The sequence below is a fragment of the Alosa sapidissima genome, chromosome 9, assembly GCF_018492685.1.
Source record: "Alosa sapidissima isolate fAloSap1 chromosome 9, fAloSap1.pri, whole genome shotgun sequence".
In the NCBI taxonomy this organism is placed as follows: Eukaryota; Metazoa; Chordata; class Actinopteri; order Clupeiformes; family Clupeidae; genus Alosa; species Alosa sapidissima.
This window is the reverse complement of record NC_055965.1, coordinates 29008678-29033677: the sequence shown is the minus strand read 5'-3', so window position 1 is coordinate 29033677 and position 25000 is coordinate 29008678. Positions and strand designations below refer to the sequence as shown.

Here is a 25000-nt window from a genome sequence, read left to right as displayed (position 1 = left end):
CAATACATTTATCCATCTGAATCATGTAAGTTCAATGTGAAACACCTAAGTATAGGCTACTGAACCAGTGAGGTAAATTAACACACACTTTAAAAAATGAAACGTCAGGGCTGTCCAATTTATTGTGTTACAATTACATGAAACAGTCTAGTTTTAACTGAAACACATCCTTATTTTGTTCAAATAGTCATTCCAATTCAGTAATCCACTTTTTCAAATTGAATTATAGGTAAGCATATATACTGGGGGGAAAAAGGAAAACAGGGTTGTGGCACCACATATTCAGCATGTTTCATTTTAAGACTTCACCTTGACTTCATCTTCTTTAACACTGATGTTGCAACACTAATGAATGCCTATCTCAGTACATGCCACCAGTGTAACGCAATCACATTGAAATTAAATGACTATTTCATGTAGGCCTAAGCCTAATACATGTTATGTTGATTACTTGATCAAATTGGGTTATCACACCGCATGAATCAATTAGAAATGCTGGACTTATTCTAAAACATTGCATTCATGTGCAACCAATCTACACAATAATCAAGTAAATTCAGCAATTTTATTTGTTCAGAGTAGGCTGATATTTTGCTGTGTCTACTCTACACCTCAACTGAATATAATCCCTGAGTGAATTTGCATGGCCCTATACTCCAAAATGGTGTGAACACTACAAAATGGATTTGAACTATTACTTTTTTTCATTTTTAAATGTATATTTCCTTTCTTCTTCACTGAATAGGGTTTTTTTCATGATTACTTTTGTTTTTTCAAAAAGAGTCAATGCAATCTGCTAAATGTTTATGGTTTTATCTGAAGACTTATTGGTTCCATAAATGCATTCACAGTACTGAGCATTTGATTCAGAAAGTGAGGTTTAGTGTTTACAGTTTTGTCTGATTGCGTAAGTACATTTAAAAAATGCTTTGCACTCAGTTTGCAATTTTGTAACACACACTTTGCACAACTGTCGGCACAATGGCTATTATTTACACTATTTTGCCAACTCTCTGGCACACTTTCTCATGTGAAAACTGTTTTAGATAATTAGTTCACTTTGCAATCAGCCTAAGCACTATAAATAAGCAGCAGGTAATGTACAATGGGTATGATGGAGTGAGCAGGAAGAGTGAGAAGAGAAAAAAACAGACAAAAAAACAGTCTACATGTGGGGATATTGTCATTCCAGAATATATTTTTCCGGTGCCTTGGACTAGGACATTGCATGTGATGTAGACAGAATTTTGAGAGAGACGACCCGATGTAGACTGATTTGTTTTGTCTCAGTGAAAAAGCCATAGTTACAAAAAATGTGCTTAAGCAATCAGAAAAAACTGTAATGACAGGGTTTATCCATGCTTTTTGCAGAGAGGTATTTCCACATAATCTCCACCCTGGTAGACGTTTTAGGTGGACGTTTTCATTATGAGTTACAGTTTTTTCTGATTGCTTAAGCACATTTTTTGTAACTATGGCTTTTTTTGCAAAACTCTACACATAAATAGGAAAACCTTTCACCCAATCAGCAAAACATTCTAGTTCTCTTCCAAAAGCCAACACACCTTGCTTAACTCTTCACACCTTCGTAAAAATGGGGTTTTCGTATCAAACAGTAAACACAAGCCATAATGAGGACACAATGTGCCAACTACACATTGATGAATAAAACACATCTGGCTTTTGCTTTCTGTGTGCACAAGGTAGACTGTCAGTTTGAGGTCATACTTTTTGTCATAGTTCTGTAAACATACAGGGATCCAAACTTATCTGGTATTGGTGTTTATTTACACACATCAACACAAACACAAGTGTGTTTTTCCAAGTCAAAACACAAAATAGCAATTAGCACATATTACCAACAGGAAACTGTTTGGAAACGGGGCGTTAGTTGAATTCATAACTCGCATTACCCTTGGCATAAAGCTTTTAAAATTAATTGGGTGGCTCTTAAAAGAGCCTTTTGGTCAAAGTTAAGGGAGAGATCTGATCTTTAACCACCAAACCCGTACAGAGTACGACCCTGGCGTTTCAGAGCATAAACGACGTCCATGGCTGTCACGGTCTTTCTCTTGGCGTGCTCGGTGTAGGTGACGGCATCACGAATCACGTTTTCCAGGAAAACCTTCAGCACACCACGAGTCTCCTCGTAGATGAGACCAGAGATACGCTTCACACCACCACGGCGAGCCAGGCGGCGGATAGCAGGCTTGGTAATACCCTGGATGTTATCGCGGAGAACCTTGCGGTGACGCTTTGCACCGCCCTTTCCAAGGCCTTTGCCTCCTTTACCTCTACCAGACATGGTTATATCTTCTTACGATTGGGAGTTGGACGAATCTGTAAAGAGAATTTTCACAACTCGTACTAGTTCCCATAGAGAGGACGTTGGTGAAAACTACTAAACGCTGTCTTCCTTTTTGTGAATGGAGACTGCGCGGACTTTTAGTCGAGTACGTCACAAAAACACGCCCACCCCGACCTCACTACGAAAGAAAGTAGGAACGACATTGATACTTTGTACAACTATAATAGTTATTCAATGATTCAAAAGAACAATCGCACGTCCTAACTGCAATTCCAAACCATTTGCTTAGAATCTTCTACAGCAGGAAATATTGACCAGTTCTGCTTGTTGCAAAATAAATATCTAAAAGGGATTTTGAAACTGAAATTTCTCAATATGGTCGTCCCAGAGACCCCTCATTACTCAGGTTCCTAAACCCAGGTGTTGCACCCATTGTTGGCGCTTTGATTCAATTTTAGATTTTGGCTCAAATATTTTCCTAAGCCTAGCTGGCATCCTTTTAATCATAGTTTTTGTCTACACCTTCTGATCTAAAAAGGCTGAATTTTCTCCCAAAATCCAAACTTATAGAAGTTGAAGTAAAATCAACACTTCTTTTCATTATTGTTATAGTTATTGGTACGTTTTAGTTATCAGTTATTGTTATTTACAAGTTAGTTAAGGTGTATTTGGCATAGGCAATTCACATTCATAAACATTCTGAGTTGGAATGATCCATGCCTATTTTAAAAGGTCAGATTCAATAGTGCACATAGTGGGCACTATATGTTCTTGGTCGAGGGGAAAAAACTGCTACCAAAAATGCGGGAACTTGAAAACAAACAACGGGGAGGAGAGTTGTGGGTGGGTTGTCTGTTTAAAAGTTAACCAATCCTACTTCGCTATTTGATGTTAAGGGGTGTGAGCTGCGACACGGGAAATAATTTCCATACAATTTGATATAAATAGAGCGAACAACCCCTCAACTTCCCATATCTTTAGACGATGCCCGAACCAGCGAAGCCAGCGCCCAAGAAGGGCTCAAAGAAAGCTGTAACTAAAACGACGGGAAAGGGAGGAAAGAAGCGCAGAAAGTCCAGGAAGGAGAGTTATGCCATCTACGTGTACAAAGTCTTGAAACAGGTCCACCCCGACACAGGAATCTCGTCCAAGGCGATGGGTATCATGAACTCGTTCGTGAACGACATTTTCGAGCGCATTGGCGGTGAGGCCTCCCGCTTGGCTCACTACAACAAGAGGTCTACCATCACCTCCAGGGAGATCCAGACCGCAGTGCGTCTGCTTCTGCCCGGTGAGCTGGCCAAGCACGCCGTCTCCGAGGGAACCAAGGCCGTTACTAAGTACACCAGCTCCAAGTAGAGACGAATTAACAGCCCATTCCAGTCTAAAGGCTCTTTTAAGAGCCACCCATATTCTCTTTGAAAAGAAATTTCAATGTAAACATGAATGCACTACATTCACCCACATGACATGACATTACATTAGATTCAACTTTATTATCAAGAGTAGATTGCGCAGAATAAATAGACCTTACCTACACTAAGAATCTTGTATTTGCAAAATGTGTGGCATTGTTAACCAACCGAGCCAGCAACAACACAAAGAGCAGACCACATCTTTCAAAAATTAAAGTTTGTAAAGTCAAGCCAAGATCAGAGCCTAAGAAATCCGGACGCACCCTAGCGGGCCTGGCTTGATTACATGGACTGCAACCAAAGTCAGATACTTTCTAATGAGACACAGCATTCAAAAAATCCTCAATAGAAATGCATGGGGATAGTTTGTAACGCCAATATGGCAGTTGTCTGGGCATATCACACCTCTTCTGCGGCAAAACGTCGACACGATTGAGCAAATCATGTGGTGTGTTGTAAAGACATGTGCCAATCATGTGTTGTGATCTCACTGCTGGAGCAAGTTTGGTCAGACACTTTCTAATGAGACACAGCACTCAAAAAATACTCCATAGAAATGCATGGGGCTAGTTTGTCACGCCAATATGGCCGTTGTCTACACATATCCCACCCCTTCCTCGGCAAAACGTCGACATGTGAATACATTGAGCCAATCATGTGGTTTGATGTGAATACATTGAGCCAATCATATGGTGTGTTGTGAAGACTCGTGCCAATCATGTGTTGTGATCTCGCCGCTGGAGCAAGATTGGTGTCGTGAAGCCTTGCGCACGCGCAGTTCGACCCAACGACTGTGCCCGATGGGTGCCCATAAAACGTTTGTATATGGCCGCCGAGTGGAGGGACTTGCCTAAAAGGACTTTGGCGGTATGTAGTGGGTAGGCCCATATGCACTAGATTAACAATTTCAGATATCTTGAATTTCCCCTCGGGGATCAATAAAGTATCTATCTATCTATCTATCTATCTATCTATCTATCTATCTATGTGTTTGTAAACAAGAAATCGCACCCTTCCACAGGCCTAATAGCCTATGCTTTTATCATTGGGATAATGAGCTATGGTACATCATGGAGTCTATGGCCCCTGAACAATAGCAGAAGGTGCCAGAACAATGGTGTTAACAAATAAAAAGATCATATTAACAACCAGGTAACTATTGGCTAAGTGACCGATTGGTTTTGTGTATCCATTTCTAAAGGGGATTGGGATGGAGGAATGATACGAGTCTTCTTGTTATCACGAGCAGCGTTCCCGGCCAACTCCAGAATCACAGCTGTCAAATACTCAAAGCACAGCAGCCAAATAGACCGGTGCACCAGCGCCGACGCGCTCGGCATAGTTGCCTTTACGCAGCAACCTGTGCACACGACCCACTGGGAACTGAAGTCCAGCCCTAGATGGCCGAGATGGCCTTGGCCCTTGCCTCCAGTTTTGCCTCTGCCACTCATTCTAGTTAAAAAGATGATTTGTTATTGTCTTTGTTATTAATGTAAGCTCAGAGACTAGGGCTCCCTTATTATAGCACACCAGCACGCTCGGTGTCTCAGTGGCTGAGGTGAAAATGCTGAGAGCCAATCAACGTGTAGCTGTGCCATTCTCCATTTCAGCGCATGTTGTCTAACACCGAAAACGCGGACATATTGGAATATAAATTACATAGAAGTTTCCAGAGATAAAAAAAAAAAAAAATAGCCATAACGATTAGTATTAGGGCCACGCTTCATTTGGCGGCTTTTCTGTTAGTTTTGCGAACATAGTGACAATGCAATAAGCCTTATTAAATACGATGAAGTCATGTGGTAAAATGTCGGATACATGTTTGATGTTCTTAGGATGTAAGAAAGTGCATTTTGGCGTCTTAACGTCAAGCAGAATTCATGCAATAGACTCGATACATAAAGATCTTTAGTATTATAAATAGTGGTAAAGTAAATGGCTTCAGACGCTGATGAGTTACATATACAACACAAAGTGATCTTGGAATAGATGCATCAAAAAAAGATTTGGGTGGCTCTTAAAAGAGCCTTTTAGTACACCGTGATGATGCTGACCGGAAGAATGTGCGAGACGTTTACTTCTTCTTGGGTGCAGCAGCCTTTTTGGGTTTGGCAGCTTTAGGCTTAGCTGCCTTGGGTTTCACTGCCTTAACTTTCTTAGGGCTCTTCGTTGCTTTGAGTGCCGCGGGCTTCTTGGCCTTCTTTGGGCTCTTCGTTGCCTTTTTGGGTTTTGGCGCAACGGGCTTCTTTACTGCTTTCTTCGGGGACTTTTTGTTTGTTGCAGGTTTCTTCGCCACTGCCTTCTTGGGCTTCTTTGCCGCAGCAGTTTTTTTCGCCGCTAGCTTCTTGGTTTTGGGTGCTGCCTTCTTTGGTTCTGCCTTCGCCTTGTTCAGCTTGAACGATCCGGATGCACCGGTTCCTTTGGTCTGGACCAGAGTTCCCTTCGTTACCAAACTCTTGATGGCAAGCTTGACTCTGGCCTTGTTCTTTTCCACATCATATCCACCAGTTGCCAGAGCCTTCTTGAGCGCTGCAAGGGAGACGCCTTTCTTCTCTTTAGACGCAGCAATAGCCTTCACGACGAGCTCGCCTACGCTCGGGCCAGTTTTCTTCGGCCTGGGTGCTGCCTTCTTCTTCGGGGCTTTCGCCGGTGCAGCCTCGATTGGTGCAGCTGGAGCAACTTCTGCCATTGTAGTATGATTCGTTATGAACACAGTAGTTCAGAGTGAATTATTCGTGAAGTGGGTTGGACTTAAACTCACAATGAGAACCTTTTAGACTCAGTCCCTTAAACTCTCCATGGCTCTCTTCCGCGAGGCACTCGATTGTGTTTTCTGCTCTTGCATTTTGTTCAAATCGAAAGCAGTGAAACGAAATTATGACACTAAAACACATTTATTCTAACAAACCCATCCTTTTTTCAAGACCGAACATCCCGAACTTTAATATCTGGTCATATACTCTTTACAAAAAGGAGTCAAACGCACAAGTCAGTGTGTGTGTCTAGGAATCCCTATTCATCTGGTATAACATTTGCATTTTGCATGCATATAAATAAGGAAATGATACGGTGTCCACTAAACAACCAACCTAGGCGAAAGAAATAATCTTTAGGGGCTTGTACAGGACACAATACGTTCTCTTGCGTTGACAACTTGCTTTGAAACAACATTTGTTCTGACGATGTGAAACACACACGCCATGTCTGTTCAGTCGTTCAAGCCACGCACAATAGCATACGCACTTACAAATTACAATGTTAAGTATTTCCTTAACACAAAGTCAACAAATCAGTGGACAAAGTAGGGTACTTTACTGCTGACCTACACCCTGCGTTATGCTTTCTGAAAAGCTCTGTTTCTTCACACTTTATATAAAATTGAAAAGTGTTATTGGACTATTAGCTGGAACCCGAATAGGCCTATAAGCTATCTCCGCGTTAACGACGATGGAGTAGCCTAGGCCCTATTACACACACACACACACATATATATATATATATATATATATATATATATCATTGGCGTAGATTTAGGGTGGGACGCTAAGGACTAGTCCTAATCAATATTTTAAGATGATAAAATTGTCCCCACCAATATTTTATTTGTGCTGCTGATCATTCCGACAGCCAGCACAACAGTGAAACGTCATCATATGATTTGCTGAAAAACAGAGGAGGAGAGGGAAGGGTTATCTGACACGCACGCTACAGTAGGCCTATACACGCACGGCACGGAGAGTGTCAAAGCACACTACTGTACTTGTTTGCACTGGCAGTCAAGCGAGCGGGTGTGTCAACAACAACGGTAAGTTAGGGCTGTCTGCCAATACATACCCTATCCCAAAAAAGGCCAGAGTAAAACATTGTGATGTTCCCTTTGCCCTTCAGCCTGTACATGTTTGTCCCTTTTTGTGGTTTGTAGATCAGCTATGCCACCCAAAAATACGAAGCTTTTTTATTGCAGTCTAGGCAAAATAGCCATACAAACTGGCAACTGGTGACCAGGCTTTCAAATGCGGATTTTACTGTGTAAAATAGCATTAGCTGTTTTTTTAGCTGCCACACGGACAGTCACATAGGCTATAAGTCACCATCACTGACTGTTAGGCTTAGCTACCAATCTTGCAGTAGCAATAAACAATGGATCCGAGACATTTTCCTGTTCCTATATTATGTTTATGTAGGCTAATGTATTTGTGAATGTAGCCTGCACAATGCAAAGAAATAAAAGATCAACTGGTGCATTCCATAGCCTAGAAATGAACATTGCGAAACACTTATCTGCTCTATGATCTCATCCCAGAAAGATTTTCTTTGATTTGTTAGTTTTTTGAACATTTATTTTATCTAATGACATAGCAAATATGATGAATTGAATCCACATATCCTTGCACTTGCGAAACAATTTTTCAGCATTCACGTTCCTCTTAAAGTGACAAGCATCAATTAGATTTACACACCAAATGTGATGATAGACAAGTGTAGCCTAATAATTTAAATATCAATATGATGTAATCAAATTACTAAATATGTTTAGCTAGTAATCATGCAGATCATAAAATACTATAAATAATGATCAATATACATTTATAGTTTATATGAATTCCAAAATATGAAAAAGAAACCTATGGCAACCATCACTTTCTATGTGTGTGTGTGTGTGTGTGTGTGGAGGGTCAATCAAATTCTATGATTGCCACTGATGTGAATGATCTCACAAATCACACAAACCAAATCAAATATAAAAAAAATTGCAATAGTATCGAAATCGAGATTCTTCACTTGCCGTTGTATTGAAACAATAATGTTGGTATCGTGACAACAGGAGTTATGGATGTGTCCCCACCAAAGCTGAGACCAAACCTACGCCCTTGATATATATGTATATATATATATAGCTGTACATTTTATTTAATGCCTGTGTTTACTGAAAAATGAACCACAATCAAGTTATAAGTGATCATAATACATATTATATAGCTTGACAAAATATGTATTCATGAGATGAAAGGCATTTCTCTGTGACAGAAATTGAGGGAGATAAGTCAAAGTCAGTGTCTTCCCTTGAATTCATTCAAACTCAAATCTCAAATCTCACTTAATATTGATCCAAAAGGTGCTATACAAATTCTTCTTTTTCTTCTTCTTCTTCTGAGCAAGGCACCTGACCCCTCACTGCTCCCCGAGCGCTGCTGTTGTTGCAGGCAGGTCACTGTGCCAGTATTAGTGTGTGCTTCACCTCACTGTGTGTACACTGTGTGCTATGTGTGTTTCACTAATTCACGGATTGGGATAAATGCAGAGACCAAATTTCCCTCACGGGATCAAAAGAGTATATATACTTATACTAAGTAGGATTAAAGTCCTTTTAGGCAAGTCCCTCCACTCGGCGGCCATATTGCAATGCTTTTTGGGAACTCGTCGGGCATCCTATTCAGCAGAAATGCGCGTGCGCAAGGCTTCACGACACCAATCTTGCTCCAGCGGCGAGTTCACAACACATGATTGGCAAGATGTATTCACATCATACCACATGATAGGCTCAATGTATTCACATGTCAACGTTTTGCCGAGGAAGGGGTGTGATATGTGTAGACAACGGCCATATTGGCTTTACAAACTAGCCCCATGCATTTCTATGGAGGACTTTTTGAGTGCTGTGTCTTCTCATTAGAAAGTCTCTGAGTTCGCCTACAAAAAAAGAACCAAAACGGCCATCTTTGCCCATATAAGGAGATCCGGTTGTTAATTGAAGCTAACTACATGGCAAGTTGCATTGCAAGTTAGCTCTGGGGTAGCAAAAATCTAAGTGTGCCGCCTTCACGTACCGGAGATCACAGTATCCACTCGAAGGCAGAGGACAAAAGTGCGTTCAGGAAAATGTCTGCATTTCAGACTTTTTCATCCCTGTGAGAGTTTAACAGGGGCAATAATTCAAAATCCCCATGTTATTTTCCCATAGGAAAAATCGCCAGATACCAGATGTCAAAGATGGCTGCTTTTTTTGTAGGTGAACTTCAGAAGTCTATTTGTAACGGCAGTTGTCTACGCATATCACACCCCTTCCGTGGCAAAACGTTGACATGTGAATACATTGAGCCAATCATGTGGTGGGTTGTGAAGACATCGTGCCAATCATGTGTTGTGATCTCGCCATTGGAGCAAGATAGGTGTCGTGAAGCCTTGTGCACGCACATTTCTGCCGACATGGAGGCCTGATGAGTGCCCAAAAAGCGTTGCAATATGGCCGCCGAGTGGAGGGACTTGCCTAAAAGGACATAGGAGTTACTAGACGGCCCTGGCTGTAAATTACATTTGCTGCCGCTAGGGCACGTCTAGATTTCTAGGCTATACAAGCCCAGCTACCACCACCCCAGTAACACCACTTTATGTAATAATAACTCTACGAAATGTAATGCATTTTCCTCTTCATTATGTAATAACTCCCGCACAGTCTATTCGCATTTCATTCAAATCTGTGGCGATGCAGTCCAAAAGAGTGACGATTTGATACGGAACACCCCTTGTAAGGAAATCCGGATAGATTTATCGACCCCCCGTCCGCTAGTCCCGTCCTGGGCGTGGCCTCATCTCCTGCGGCACACTGGTGCTACCAGACGTACTGGTGCGGCTTCTCCCCGGTGTGAGTGCGCTGATGCTGTCTGAAGCTGTCCAGGTGCATTAAGTTCTTACCCTAGATTCACACAGTGCCGGTGGGTTTTCCCGACAGTCGGGGGTGTGAACTAGGGTGTATCCCTTGAAGCATGACCGCAATTTGATTGGCTGGTGCCTTGCGTTGCTGTCCGTTGGTGCAGCAAAACTTGAACCTTTCTCAACTTTTTACGGAGGCGACGGGAGCAAAGCAACGCAACGGAACCACAATTCACCTCGGCAACGGATGACGTAAGCCCATGTTGAACGAGGTGCGTCTCCAGCACTGCATTCAATGCAAGCGTCTGTGGGCACCGTTAGGACAAGCGTCTGTAGGCACTGAAACTGCGCTCGGGGTACTGGAGCGGCTTCTCCCTCATGTGAATCCGCTGGTGCTGTCTGAAGTTGGTCAGGTGCATGACGTTCTTACGGTATTCACGCACGCTTGCGTTGAATGCAGTGCGGGAGACGCTTTGCACTTTTTCTAGTTTCCATATGTGTGCCCTGCTGCGGCGTGAGGACTGAAACACATCAGCAACACCTTACAAAACACCTCAGACATAAAACACCTCAGACACAAAACACCTCAGACTGAAACCACCTCACACATAAAACACCTCACACATAAAACACCTCACACACAAAACACCTCAGATTGAAACCACCTCACACATAAAACACCTCACACATAAAACATATCACACATAAAACACCTCACACTAAAAGGTCTAGTCATGCAAAACATTTTTTTTATAACAATAAAATGTTAAAAAGATTTTTTTTTTAAATTTGGGAAAGGGAAAATAATTATTAATCAACAGATTAATCAAAAAATGAATCTTGGAATATTTTGCCTCAGCACTGTGCTCCACCTTTATCTCCATCTCTCATAACCGGGTGGGCAATTATTGGTGTGTGAGTTCTCTTTTGGATTGTGGAAGTGAAATAGTCACACACACACACACACACACACACACACACACACATAGATATTTTGTTTTTAACTTGCCCATCAAGTCCATTCCCACAACTTGCCAGGGCCCAGGACACCCTGATAAACAATTCTAAAATAAGAAAAACATATTCAGTTCATAATACACAATACATTATTTTATCTCTGAAAACTTGCCACGGTGCAATGGGATTGTACTGAAATTCATTTTGTATGCCAGTTCTCTGAATGCTTTGGCAGTCCGTAGGACTACACTGTGTTATCTGTGAGTAAGGGGATTGTTGTAATTCATTGTGAAAATAGTAGTTAAAAGTCAGAATGATCATTTGTGTTCACCCAGGTTTTGATATTTACAGACATACCAGGCCAGTAATAGGCTACCAGGGACTTTCTAATGAGGAGATACAGCACTCAAAGAATCTTCTATAGAAATGCATGGGGATAGTTTGCAATCCCTCCCCTTCCCATATGAATTCCCGATAACTGGCCAAAAGATGGCCAAAGAGTGAGGGTACTTGCCTAATAGTACGTTGGTTACCTTGTACTCAGAGCATATGTTTTCTGAACTCCTCAGTGCCCACCGTGTGCAAAGTTGCAGGATTTCCTCCTGGATTTCCTTATCCTGTTAAGCCCGCCTTAAGACTCTCTAACAAAATAGAGCGCTGTGATTGGATGACGTCCACGGCGTCAGCCAATAGAAATCCCTATGGTTTGATACTAGACGTACAGGCTGAGCAAATTAATTTGCCGGTGCTAGGATGCGTCTAGATTTCTAGGCTAGCAGAGTATAGAAAATATAAGGAATTACCATGGAAGGAATTACCATTGCATGTAAATGCAAAAATGCATAAAACATTGTATTTGTGAAAAAGGCATATTTTGAATTATCTACAGTATGATTATTCAGATTACATCCTACAGTATTCTTGAAAACCACTTAGATGTTAGCTTAGAACATATGATCGTCAGTACAAATACAATGTAAACGAGATGTACCGCATAGCGGTACAAAATATGACCGCCGCTCAGTCCTGTACATCCGTTCCGCGAAAATAAATCACACTTCAATTTGTCTCCATATTTTACTCCATCCCCCACTCTTGAAACTTTTGTGTATGCTTGTTTGGCATGCCTGAGTGTGTGTGTGTGCGGCTGCACAGAAAGTAGCCTACTGGTGCTAAAAAGGTGAATAGATTGTAGAATAGCCAAAGAAGATGTAGCATTGTTATAAAACCTTTAAAATCTCTAAACAATCACAAGTAGGGTAGTTCATCACAGTTCATCCATTGCAACTGGATTGATGAAAAGTCACTTACACCTGTAGGCTACATTGTATTTGGGAAAAGCAAAAGGTATCAGCATAATGTTATTTATTTATTTTTTTTAATTTTTTTTATGTATTTATAAACAAAAACATCTCTGTCAGTTCCATGCCGTTTTCAACAGCTATCAAAAACAAAGGTCATTTTTGGATGGATGGATTTTTTGTGAATGTTTCTTCTTCTACATACGATTTTAGTCATCTTTAGTTCATGTAATACTTTATTGTCAATGCACAAATTAAGTAACAGTAATCTGAAACGTTATTGTTAATGCACAAATTAAGTAACAGTAGTCTGAAATGAAATGCTGTTTTACATCTAACCAGTGGTGCAAATAACTGACATGTCCAAATGGGCCTTGATGAAATGCGTCGCTAGACTGTTCATACACATTTTAACGGGCCAAAGTTGAAGAGCTTTTGTCCGTTATTGTTCGTGCAAATATAGGCTGATTCATGTTCCCTTGCATTGTGTAACTGAGGTCCATGGCTAGTCTGGCTTTCATCAGACCAAGCTCAATCTTTTAAGAAATCAAAAAATAAATAGCGGGCAGATCGGCTGGGTTCACCCAGCCTAGTCCATAGGCGCCCGATATTGTTTAATTTTCCGATTGAGATATACACGCTCTGGCTATTCTAAATGCAAAAATGCATCAGGGAGTTATGACAAAACGGTAACTAACAAACTAGATCCTGATAGAAAGCTGTTAGCTTCCCTAAGCTACAGGTAGGATTATAAGGTAGGCCTATTTACAACATAAATTGTCAATAGGCTATGCTGGCGACACAAATAAAATCTCCTTTGGAAACCAATGGCTTACGCCTTACAGTATCAAGCGGACTTAAACTGCCAAATTGTGGCGAAAAGTTGTAATAACATTCACGCAGCTCCATGAGTCAAGGAAAGCGCGAATGAAGTAGCCACTTCTAAATGGGACCCACTACACAGTAGCTTAAGGTGTGTTGCTAAAGCAGCCATAATGAAATGAAGGTGTCATTGTTTGGATACTTCACACACACGTGCTTTTTAATTTCACAGACTACAACTACCAAGCTGGAATCAAAGCACATCGATTCCCCTCTCACACCCTGCACGCACTTAAAACAAAATAAACAGGCGTCTCAGTCTCACGCATGTATAGGCAAAACTGTATCAGACCGGTGTAACGTTGGTAAATCTTCCATTGCACAGAATGATTTTGTAGCACGTGCAATAAATGACAGTCGAAAGATACAAACAGTGCTGCTATCAATTTGCTTGGTATAATCGCATTTATAGTTTTCTACAAATGCAATCAATCAAATGGGCCTCCATCACTCAACCAACGCTAACGGTAACATTACCTAGGTCCTTATTGATATTACAAGGGGACGAAATGAAACATTTCCGTATAAGTCTAGTGGGGCTACATACCCACCACATTTCATGTGCCCCGGTGGTTCGGTGTCCCGGGTATCGTTGACCAAAAATTCATGAAGTAGATGACGGGAAAAATTCTTGAATTGTGTGCATGTGTGCGTGTACAAGTTTATGTTTATGTGTGTGGGTGTGTGTGTGTGTGTATGTGCGTGCTTGTGTGTTTGCCTGCGTATGTGTGTTTGTGCATGTGCATGCATGCGTACATATGTCTACTGTGTGAGTATGTGTCATACGTATGATTACTGTAAATGTATGTGTGTGCGTGTGTATCTGTTTATGCACATGTGTGCACATGGAATGGGTTAACATGACCCCTGGAGGCAAACATACGGAAAACATTTGTCATCCTAGGCCCTACAGTTCTCAAGATATTCACAGAGAACTGTGTCTGCCCTACCCTCCTTTCGGGGGGTCCAGTCCAGCGGGGGGGCTACAGATCAAAACGAAAAATGACGGTTCCATGCTATCCATGTGGGGGTACATGCCCACCAAGTTTTGTGTACCCCGGGCTTTCAGTGTCCCGGGAATCCTTGTTGGTGTACGTCACTAAATGTACACATAAATTATTTTATTGTAAGGCCCCCCATGAACGAAAGTACACAAAACTTGGCATGCATTCGGAGGGTGTCATAATGATCCTACACTTTTAATTTCGTGCAGTTTTGACCTTGTCAGCCAGAGATATTGTGATGAAAACACCTAATTTTTTGCTTTTTAATTTTTAACTAGGTGGCGCTATACATGAAATAAGTGGTAATGGGATGGGTTGACATGCCCCCTTAAGACCAACATACATAAAAAAAGGTGGACCTCCTAGGCCCTACGGTTCTCGAGATATTCACCGAAAACTGTCTCCGGCCACCTACAGGCCAGTTGGTGTATAGTAACATAAATTAATTTATTGTGTGGTCCCCCATGAACGGAATTCCACAAAACTTGGCGTGCATACAGAGGGTCAGAGGTGGGACCAAGTCACTGTTTGGCAAGTCACAAGTAAGTCCCAAGTCTTAGCAGTCAAGTCCAAGTCAAGTCCCAAGTAAATACAGAGAAGGGCAAGTCGAGTCCAAGTCCAAGTCACATCAAAGCCAAGTCGAGTCCAAGTCCAAGTCCCAATCTTTTTCAAGTCCTGAACAAGTCATCAGGTACTCTTCACTTAATAATGCCATTATTAGACTATCGATCATAATTTTAGCACTTCCATCTAATCCACAGTATTTTTTTTACAAATACAGAATAAAATATGTTCAATGTTTCTGTCTTGTAATCTTTTACGACATATGCATGTGCATACCTGTGTAATATACACATGTGCATACCTGAGTAATCTGTACAAAGCGGATAGCTACATGACACTCAGCACAGCTGCAAATATATATAATGTTTTTCCAAATTGCGGAGCCCACTGTAAGGATGAGTAATAATTTGACTGATGGTATTTCACTGCGCTAGGCCACAGATTTGCCTGCAAACAATTTATTAGGCTGTCTGCCAGTGGTGACTCATAAGGGAAGCCAAGGTCAACACTTTTATATTATTTAAAAGATAATAATGACAGTAATTGTGTTTTAAAGTATTCATTTCTTAAGAAATACTACACATTTGATGCTGTTTATCTAATTTGTAAATGGTGCACTGTCACTTTAAGCCCATTGTGCACTGTCCACACGTTCTCATAATGATCTTTTTTTACCAGCTCCGTTCAAATATAGCCTATGGCTAGTCCACAAACTCAAAAATTGTTTGTGCCACATGTATAGCACAATATTAACAATGATAAGCATGATATTAAGTTGGCACAAACAGCTTTCATTCCTTTGGAAAGAAAGAGAAGCATGTATGACATGATGCTTGCTTGACATTTTCTGTTTGAAATTAAAAGTGAATTATGAGCCTGGTAGCCAGTAGCCACCTAGCTACAGTAGCTGAGTGAAATGCGTTTCAATCGGCATATCATGTGCTTCATGTAAATAAATTATTGAATACATCAAGACTCACCAGTTCCATTACACAAGGCAAAGACAACTCTTCATAATATTCTTGTCCACTTTCCAAATCACAGTGAGTGCAGCTATGTCATATGACCTGGATCTCATAGTTTATAACAGTATAGTAGACTAGTGAGAACCGGATAAATTCACAATCTCCTCTAATCTCGTACTTGTTGCTTCCACGATTTCTTTTTATATGTTTCTTATATTTAAAAGAAGATATCAATCATCATCAACAATGACAAGCCAGCTGGAACCTACTCGTTTTCTCTCCCTCTCGTGCGTGCTTAGATGTGTTCTCAATTAAATGCAGTAGCCTAGCATAAGTTTAAGTTGGATCTTAATGGAGAGGACTCGAAAAGTATCATCTTTATGTAACATGCTGTTGGTGCTTTTTGACAAACGTTCTCTAACAAGAGTGCAAATCAGTTTGCAGTAAAGCTACTAGTGATTGGCTAAATGTTGATCCTTCCTCTTGATGCCCTACACACAGTGCGTAACGCGTGTGAGGGTAGTGGCAGTAGGCTACTGAACTGTGCTCTGCCGCTTGTCTCCGCTATTTTTTTTATTTTTTTTTAGTCGCAGGAAAGCGTCTCTGGGTTGACTGGTACACGATCAGGAAATTTAGTTTTTGATTCGAGACATGTCAAGTCATCACAAGTCAAAGAGGCAAAGTCCGAGTCAAGTCTTGAGTGAATAGTATTCAAGTCCAAGTCGAGTCGCAAGTCATGCCGAATTTTATCAAGTCAAGTATGAAGTCATTAAAATCATGACTCGAGTCTGACTCTGCGCGGCGGTCATAATTAAATTTTGATATCCTAGGATGAGTTGGATTTAATTGTGTTAGAATGATATCAGTCGCCCAATAGATGGCGCTCCAACAGCTTGATTTAGGAAGTATAAATAAAAGCAGAGCTGAGACTGCGTGTCCGTCTATATCGTTCCTTCACAAAATTAATTAGAAGGAGGGGTTATGAAGGAAGGAAGGATAATAATAATAATAATATCATAATAATAAGGGTAATCGCCTAAAACGTTTTGATTAGGCTGTCCATAGGCTTCTAAACGTTTAGCCACTACGTCACTCGTACGTGAAGGACCCAAGTAGCCATGCTGAAATGTTGATGGTTGACAGAAATTTTCATTCAGTGTCGTTTATGGGTGAACCGCAGACGCTTGACGGCTTTCAAGAATAAATAGTCTTTGATGTGATTTTACCAAAGCATAACGTTACCAGCTATGGCGGATGTGAAGGTGAAAAAGGAATCTACGGATCCAGTGGACATTGAGAACAGGTCAGATATCACTTACGGCCCGAATTGTTTAGATAGCTTGCCACAAGTCAGGCTAAGGCTAGCCAACCAGTTAGCTAAACATTTTCTGAACGTAGACGTGTTTGCAAGGACACATATCCAGCAATATCGTGTTTTGAATGACTATCATCCTTAGAGTTTGTGAGTTGAGTGAATTATGGACGTATTGCCAAACGCTTTACGTTGATGTAATGCTAGCTCGTTTGCTAAGATGCAGTCAGGTGTTTTTAGGTAGAAATCGCTCAATATTCACGGAGAGAAGATACGTCTTTATGCCCCATTACGCGTTTATTAGATTAACTGCCAAATTAACGTTAAACTCAAAAGTCAGCGTCTCACTTTTGCATGCTCGGTCAGGTAATGTTTACGATTATATGTAACTGCAATTCATAACATGAGTCATGTGTCTTTTGGACCCATTGAAAAATACTTCTGTTGATCGTTGATATATACGTATCTGTATCGTATGTCCTGTATCCTATTGTTGTTCATAAGGATTAAGGAGTTGTGTGCACAGTTCCCGCACGGAATTACAGACCTGGTGATCCAGAATGACATGCCGCACGTGGAGCCTCAGCAGCGGGCCATGGCCATCAACAGGTTGCTGTCGGTGGTAAGGATCCTTACGTTTAGTTTAGGTTAACTTTAAAAGCCATGGCAATGTCCTGATAAGTAGGTCATACTAGGCTAAGTGCCTAGATGTCCATGTTGAGCAGAAAGGCCGAACGTGTTCAGTGTTGTGTTCGTTTATCTTAACATTGCTTCTACTGATTCATGCTGTCTGCTGGTTTCCAAGGTATTCTGTAGCAGCAACACATATGTTTCAAAGCTGATGACTTTGATCTGATCCGATTTCTGACGTGCTAGAGGTAATCATATTGCTATATATATGTGTGTGTCTGTGTGTTTATATGTTTACAGGGTCAGCTGGACCTCCTGAGGAACAGTAACGGTCTCCTCTATAGAATGAAAGACAACCAGTCGACAAGGTGAAAAAAAATACTATTCTCAGATCTAAAGCCAACACACAACCCTCAGGTCTCGACCCAACAAATAATCCTAGAGCCAACCATCTATTACAGCCATGCATGTCAACGTTGGGCTTTGGACTTATGTTTGAGACGGAGTGTTGAAATGTGGGGTATTTACAGGAAATTATTAGAATGGGAAAATGTTAAAATACATGGGGGAAAAAGCGGATAAATAATGGAAGGTTGACTGTTATGGCTAGAGCCTGGCCCCACTGCCTAATGTCTGATGTCCTCTCTCTACAGCAAGATGAAGGGCTCAGATAACCAGGAGAAGCTGGTCTATCAGGTCATAGAAGATGCCGGAAACAAAGGTTGCTAAACCTATTTGTTTGTGTTTTCTACACATACCCAATTCGTCAAATGCTTACTTTTTTGTTTTGTGGATACTACACACACACACAACCATTGAGAGTCAATGTGTATGTTGCGTTACATTTGGGGTCTGGAGACAGAAAAACATTGGTCCTAAAAAAATGCAGAAAAATGTTGGACCTAATAGACCGTCATGTCAAATTCATTTGGCAGACACCTTTTATCCAAGGCGACTTACAGCAATTAGTTAGCATTAGATAACAGTGTGTTGTGATGTTCTATTAGTAACGTTCTACTCGTAGTTTTATGTACCGTTAGTAACACTCTAATCATATTGTTATGTTATGTTTGTTTTACTGCACATACCCAATTCGTCAAATGCTTACTTTTTTGTTTTGTGGATACTACACACACACACAACCCTTGAGAGTCAATGTGTATGTTGAGTTCTACTCGTATTTTTATGTACCGTTAGTAACACTCTAATCATATCGTCATGTTCACGGTCCTCGGTGCCAGGCATCTGGAGCAGAGACATCCGGTTCAAGAGCAACCTCCCTCTCACCGAGATCAACAAGATCCTCAAGAACCTGGAGAGCAAGAAGCTCATCAAGGCTGTCAAATCTGTCGCTGTAAGTTAATACAGCTGATTGTGTGGGTGCGTGGGGCAGGCCTCCAAGAAGGTGTGTGTGTGTGTGTGTGTACATGCTGTATATAACGTGTGTGTGTGTGTGTGTGTGTGTGTGTGTGTGTGTGTGTGTGTGGCAGGCCTCCAAGAAGAAGGTGTACATGCTGTATAACCTGCAGCCGGACCGTTCGGTGACGGGTGGGGCCTGGTACAGTGACCAGGACTTTGAGTCAGAGTTTGTGGAGGTTCTGAACCAACAATGCTTCAAGTTCCTGCAGAGCAAGGTGAGAAGGACACACACACACACACACACACACACACACACCTGCAGAGCAAGGTTCGAGATATTGAAGTGTGTGTGTCTGTCTGACTGACTGACTGACTGACTGTGTGTGTGCAAGTGAGTGATGCATTTCTTGCAATATCCTTCTCTCCCTGGGTCGGGTTATAGGTATAATATGTATGTGTGTGTGTGTGTGTGTTTAGGCGGAAGCGGCTAGAGACAGTAAGCAGTCTCCGATGGTCCAGAGGAACAGCTCCTTCGCCACATCCCACGAGGTCTGGAAGTACATCTCAGAGCTGGGCATCAGCAAGGCAAGAACACACACACACACACACACACTAGAAGTACATCTCAAAGCTGGGCATCAAGAAGGCCAGATTACACACTTACACACAAACTCGCACATTAACACACTTACACATTAACACACACACTAACACACACTCACACTCACTCACACAAACACGCATGCTCTCACATGCACGCACACAGACTCACATGAACACACACTCACACACAAGTGTGACAATACCCAATCTTAAAGAAAGGTAAGATTTCCTTTTTGGATGACTCTTTGAACTAGAGTGAATCCAAAGTACTGTATGGCTGTGTGGGAGCAACGTTAAGTGATAACAACATTCATCGTTTTAGTAAATATGTATTATGCCGCCAATATTATAATGTGATTTGGTCAGTGCGGGAAAAAGGCCAAAATAAATTGGGTCCCTCACATTCTCTTTTCCTGAGTTTTTCGGTTGTATCGTTTCAGTATCTGTATTGAGTATCCTCTCCTTTCCTCTCTTCTCCTCTCCTCTCTTGTCCTCTCCTTTCCTTTCCTTTCCTTTCCTCTCTTCTCCTTTCCTTTCCTTTCCTCTCTTCTCCTTTCCTTTCCTCTCTTCTCCTCTCCTCTCTTGTCCTCTCCTTTCCTCTCCTCTCTTCTCCTTTCCTCTCCTTTCTTCTCCTTTCTTCTCCTCTCTTCTCCTTTCCTCTCTTCTCCTCTCTCTTGTCCTCTCCTCTCCTCTCCTCTTTTCTCCTTCCCTCTCTTCTCCTCTCCTCTCTTGTCCTCTCCTTTCCTCTCCTCTCCTCTCCTTTCCTTTCTTATCCTTTCCTCTCTTCTCCTCTCTTCCTCTCTTCTCCTCTCCTCTTCTCCTCTCTTCTCCTCTCTTCTCCTCTCCTCTCCTCTCCTCTCTTCTCTTCTCCTCTCTCCTCTCTCCAGGTGGACCTGTCCATGGAGGACATTGAGACGATCCTGAACACGCTGATCTTCGACGGGAAAGTGGAGATGACCATCATCGCTGCCAAGGAGGGCACCGTGGGCAGCGTGGACGGCCAGATGAAGCTCTACCGCGGAGTCAACCCCATCATCCAGCCCACCGGCCTCGTCAAGACGCCCTGCGGACTCTGTCCGGTACGTGTGGGTTTGTGTGTGTGTGTGTGTGTGTGTGTGTGTGTGTGATATAACCCCATCATCCAGCCTACCGGCCTTGTCAAGACGCCCTGTGGACTTTGTCCAGTACACATGACTCTGTGGGTGTCTGTGTGTGTGTCAGGTAACCCCATTGCAGTATGTGTGTGTGTGTGTACCCTGTGATAAATGCTAATCCAGAGAACTATAAAATATCGTATATCATTTTTTTTTTTAAATTTAAAAGTATTAGAAATAAAGAGAAAACCTCATGGACCACCTAACTAAAGGACGTTGGTTTTCCTCTAACTAAATCTGTTTTGATGACCAAATTGTTTCGTATCCCAGTTTTGAATTGTAAACTGACGCAGTGTTGCAGGAGTTGGTTCAATATTACAAACACCTCATCTATATGATTTTTTACCACATGTACTCGCGGACCACTAGGGATAGCTTGCAGACCACACTTTGAGAAACACTGTTATAGCCAATTACAGCATTCAAGCTTAAGTAAATTTTAGACTTTGCGTATGTGTATTGAGACCCATGTCGAACTCAACGAGGGAGGAAAGGCTTATGAAAGAGGCATGTTTAGGTTTCGGTATGAGCAGGCTACAATGGTGCGGCGCTGAGGCATTGCTGAAGGATATCATCCGGAACTGCTCAGCAGGCCTCTTTCACATTATTAGCCAACCAAGTATATTTTAAAATGTAGTGATGTAATATTGATCATTAGCCACCTTTTTTTTTTTAATGGTTTTTTTTAAACCAATTACATCACTTACATGCTGCTAGGAAACTAGTTGATCACAGCTCTTTACTAGCAAAATTGGCTAATTTCCTAGTTAAGACATCTAAGCTCACGTGGTTGAGAGCTGTCATCTTGAGCCCTGTGTGCACTAAATGGTTGTTTGGTTGTTTATATTGAACCTTTCCCAATTGATTTGACAGTAGGCTACTTTAGGGTGTAAACACAAACACACTAAGGGAGTAAACACAAACACACACAGGATGTCCACAGGGTCTTGAGGCTGATGGGGTTACCCTGTGTTTGTGTGTACTCCCTGTGTGTGTGTTTGTGTGTACTTCCTGTGTGTGTTTGTGTGTACTCCCTGTGTTTGTGTGTACTCCCTGTGTTTGTGTGTACTCCCTGTGTGTGTGTGTTGTGTGTACTCCCTGTGTGTGTGTGTTGTGTGTACTCCCTGTGTGTGTGTTTGTGTGTACTCCCTGTGTGTGTGTTTGTGTGTACTCCCTGTCTGTGTTTGTGTGTGTGTTTGTGTGTACACCTGTGCAACTGGTGAACATGGTGTATTCCATTTTGAGGTGTGTGATAAACAAAACAACGTCATCTAATAATCAGAATGTTGCCAGCTGAAGGTTGCCAGTTGAAGGTTCCCTGTGGTGATGTAATAATGATCATTAGCCACCTATATGAATGGTAGTTAATGTCAATTGACCTGTCGCTAAGCTCCGCCCCCCATTGTTACCGTGTGAGAACTCGGACAAACAAACCAGACTTGATTAGAAATACATTGTGGACAATGGCAGCTAACAGTATATGAAAGTAGGCTTTGAGGACGTTTTGGTCGATAAAGGACTTACTTTCCTCCAGAAGCTATCAAAAGGGACTTAATTATGCTATAATTATGCGAGAGCTGTTGCAAACGCGATGAGACGTCCTGTAGGCTACTGTTGATGAAAATATACCCCGTTTTATAGCCTCTCGGGGTACCGGCCATCAGTATTACATGTCCCCCATGCAAAACGTTTGACCATGGTTATCAGTCAGGGTTTTTTGAGTTAATAAACTCCATAAATAACCATTAATTTGTCATTTTATGCCTCCTCCCTGTTGTTTCCTATGGAGTTGTCCGAGCTGATGTCCGCGTCCAGTTGAGGCTGGACTGTCATTGGCTCATCAGCGTTCTAAGGGTGGCGCTTAGCGACAGGTCAATTCTTGATCTCAACGGTATAATTCTGGAATGAAAAAAAAAAAAAAACCTCAAAGGGTTAATTTTCTGTTGTTTTCCAGGTGTTTGATGATTGTCACGAGGGAGGAGAAATCTCGCCGTCAAACTGCATCTACATGTCTGAATGGCTGGACTTTTGACCAAATATCTTCCAGCATTTCCCCTAGTCCCTCCCCTTCCTGTATTTTCTCTGTGGAGAAAGAACTTGAGTTTCCTTTGCTGTATTTTTTTGTTTGATTGTTTGATGACAAACATATGAAACGAACACTTCAATGCATCAGTGGGGATCTTTTATTTAAACTGACCTACACTTGAACCTCAAATGCCTTATAGCAACATACCAACACAAACTAAGAAAATAACTAAATAATGAAAAAGAAAACACAAAAATAGAAATTCAGCCTTTCCAGTGGCTATTTTCAGTTGAATTGTTCATAAGACGACCCATCAGATGGTAGCAGCTGTCCCTACCAGATCAGAGTCAGAGTTCTATAACCAGATCAGAGTTGAGGGTCTGTGACCAGATCACAGTTGGGGGTCTGTAATCAGAGGAGGCTTGATTTGTTTGATGTGATGTCTGAATAATTTATCACTGTGGGGTCAAAAGTTCATGTCCAGTTAGTCCAGGACCAAGGACCGGGATCAATGCTAAGGATCTGCTCTGATCTTGGTCGTAGTGAACATTAACAGGACAGATTTTTAAGGAGTTTCTGTTTTATTTCACCATTTCTTGTTTCCACAAGTGCTGTGTCATGAACTTGAGCGTGGTGCTCAGTGGTTGGAGCCGACTTGGAAAGTTAGCATTGCAGAACTTGAGCTTGCACTCACACAGACATTTAAACTATAAATCTGCTTGTTGAAGCACTCACACAGAAATCTTAAATTATAAACCTGCTAGTAGAAGCTCACACATAAATCTAAACTGTCAACCTGCTTTTTGAAGCACTCACACAGAAATGTGATCCAGAAATGGAAGCCAGATGATTCAATGCTGTGGGATTTTCTCCCATTGGACTTCACCATGGACATGTTTTGAGACGTGAATATCATTTTGTGTCATGTGAATCTGGTGTTGATGGAGAGAGAAATAGGAGAACACCGGGCACATTTTTGAGAAGACTGTTAGATGTGGAAGATAAAACCAGGGTCGGGTGACACTTTTTTTTCCTACTGGCATCAAGATAAGAGGTGGTGGGTTTCTGCGGTGCCAACACTGCCCTCATTTCAGCTTGATTTTGGCAAATCACTGTTTTTGACTGCTGGTGGAAAATGTCTAAAGAATAAATATGACAAATGATTGCTGAGGTGAAAACAGTTTGATTACCGGTAGTGTGTTTTATGCAGCCAAAGCTGACATTGGCACAAATGGAATAGAAACACTTCATTAAACTCTGTCTATCAACATCCATAGCAACCAAGATGATTACCCTAGCAACCAGCATAGCAACCACTTTATTTGTCATAGCAAACACATGTGTCACATGTGCCTTAGCAACACTTTGGCAACCATCTCAATTCTCTAGCAACAACCACTATGTCAACCTAGCAATAGAGAAAAATAACAATCACATATATGCAGCTTGAACACATTCCAGTATAAGAACATCTTTGTTAAATAAATATATTTCCATCTGTTAAATACATATATTTCCATGTATTTTTCAATATATTTCAACATATAACAAAATATTTGCCTCTTTCACTTACATGCATGCACGCCTCCTCAAAACACATTAACATTCCATGCAGAAGCACAAGCTACATAGAGTAAATGAAGACCTGGGGCCTATTGCACAAAACTAGGATAAGGGATTAAGCCGGGATATCTTGGTTATCCTGGCTCAATTTATCCGTGATCCAGTTGCACAAAAGCGGGATGGGGGCAGCAGGATATGTTATGGTATAAGTTACCATGGCGATTTATTCTGTGGAGCTAGCCTGCTCCAGACCAGGCTAAATTCCAGGATCTATTTAATCTCATCCCTTATCTCAGTCAGCAGTCA

At 41.6% G+C, this 25000-nt stretch overlaps 6 protein-coding genes across 31 annotated transcripts in view; 4 read left to right on the top strand and 2 right to left on the bottom strand.

Moving 5' to 3' along the window:
* Positions 1-25000, top strand: part of LOC121719407 (NACHT, LRR and PYD domains-containing protein 3-like) — an 851137-nt gene that overhangs the window by 589892 nt on the left and 236245 nt on the right. The gene's annotated exons all lie outside the window — the stretch shown is intronic.
* Positions 1-25000, top strand: part of LOC121719377 (NACHT, LRR and PYD domains-containing protein 12-like) — a 732803-nt gene that overhangs the window by 598751 nt on the left and 109052 nt on the right. The gene's annotated exons all lie outside the window — the stretch shown is intronic.
* LOC121719672 (histone H4) lies at positions 1794-3314 on the bottom strand. The gene has a single exon (XM_042105478.1). The coding sequence runs from the start codon at positions 2303-2305 to the stop codon at positions 1994-1996; it is 312 nt and encodes a 103-aa protein (XP_041961412.1). The 5' UTR covers positions 2306-3314; the 3' UTR covers positions 1794-1993.
* LOC121719662 (histone H2B-like) lies at positions 3293-3799 on the top strand. Its single transcript, XM_042105465.1, has one exon. It carries the CDS (start codon positions 3293-3295, stop codon positions 3665-3667), a length of 375 nt encoding a protein of 124 aa, XP_041961399.1. The 3' UTR covers positions 3668-3799.
* On the bottom strand, positions 5615-6441 carry LOC121719617 (histone H1-like). The gene has a single exon (XM_042105406.1). The coding sequence runs from the start codon at positions 6410-6412 to the stop codon at positions 5798-5800; it is 615 nt and encodes a 204-aa protein (XP_041961340.1). The 5' UTR covers positions 6413-6441; the 3' UTR covers positions 5615-5797.
* polr3f (polymerase (RNA) III (DNA directed) polypeptide F) lies at positions 17149-24311 on the top strand. The gene is made up of 9 exons (XM_042105300.1): positions 17149-17350; positions 17864-17981; positions 18290-18357; positions 18643-18710; positions 19231-19343; positions 19480-19623; positions 19826-19933; positions 20839-21030; positions 23060-24311. Exons 1-9 carry the CDS (start codon positions 17295-17297, stop codon positions 23135-23137), a joined length of 945 nt encoding a protein of 314 aa, XP_041961234.1. The 5' UTR covers positions 17149-17294; the 3' UTR covers positions 23138-24311.

What these genes read in the sequence shown, in the direction of transcription:
- LOC121719617 (XM_042105406.1), bottom strand. Translation starts at nt 6,412, where the DNA reads ATGGCAGAAGTTGCTCCAGCTGCACCAATCGAGGCTGCACCGGCGAAA.
- LOC121719672 (XM_042105478.1), bottom strand. Translation starts at nt 2,305, where the DNA reads ATGTCTGGTAGAGGTAAAGGAGGCAAAGGCCTTGGAAAGGGCGGTGCA.
- LOC121719662 (XM_042105465.1), top strand. Translation starts at nt 3,293, where the DNA reads ATGCCCGAACCAGCGAAGCCAGCGCCCAAGAAGGGCTCAAAGAAAGCT.
- polr3f (XM_042105300.1), top strand. Translation starts at nt 17,295, where the DNA reads ATGGCGGATGTGAAGGTGAAAAAGGAATCTACGGATCCAGTGGACATT. An exon ending in CCAGTGGACATTGAGAACAG is followed by an intron (nt 17,351 to 17,863) that starts GTCAGATATCAC and finishes GTTGTTCATAAG; the next exon opens with GATTAAGGAGTTGTGTGCAC. An exon ending in CAGAGCTGGGCATCAGCAAG is followed by an intron (nt 19,934 to 20,838) that starts GCAAGAACACAC and finishes TCCTCTCTCCAG; the next exon opens with GTGGACCTGTCCATGGAGGA.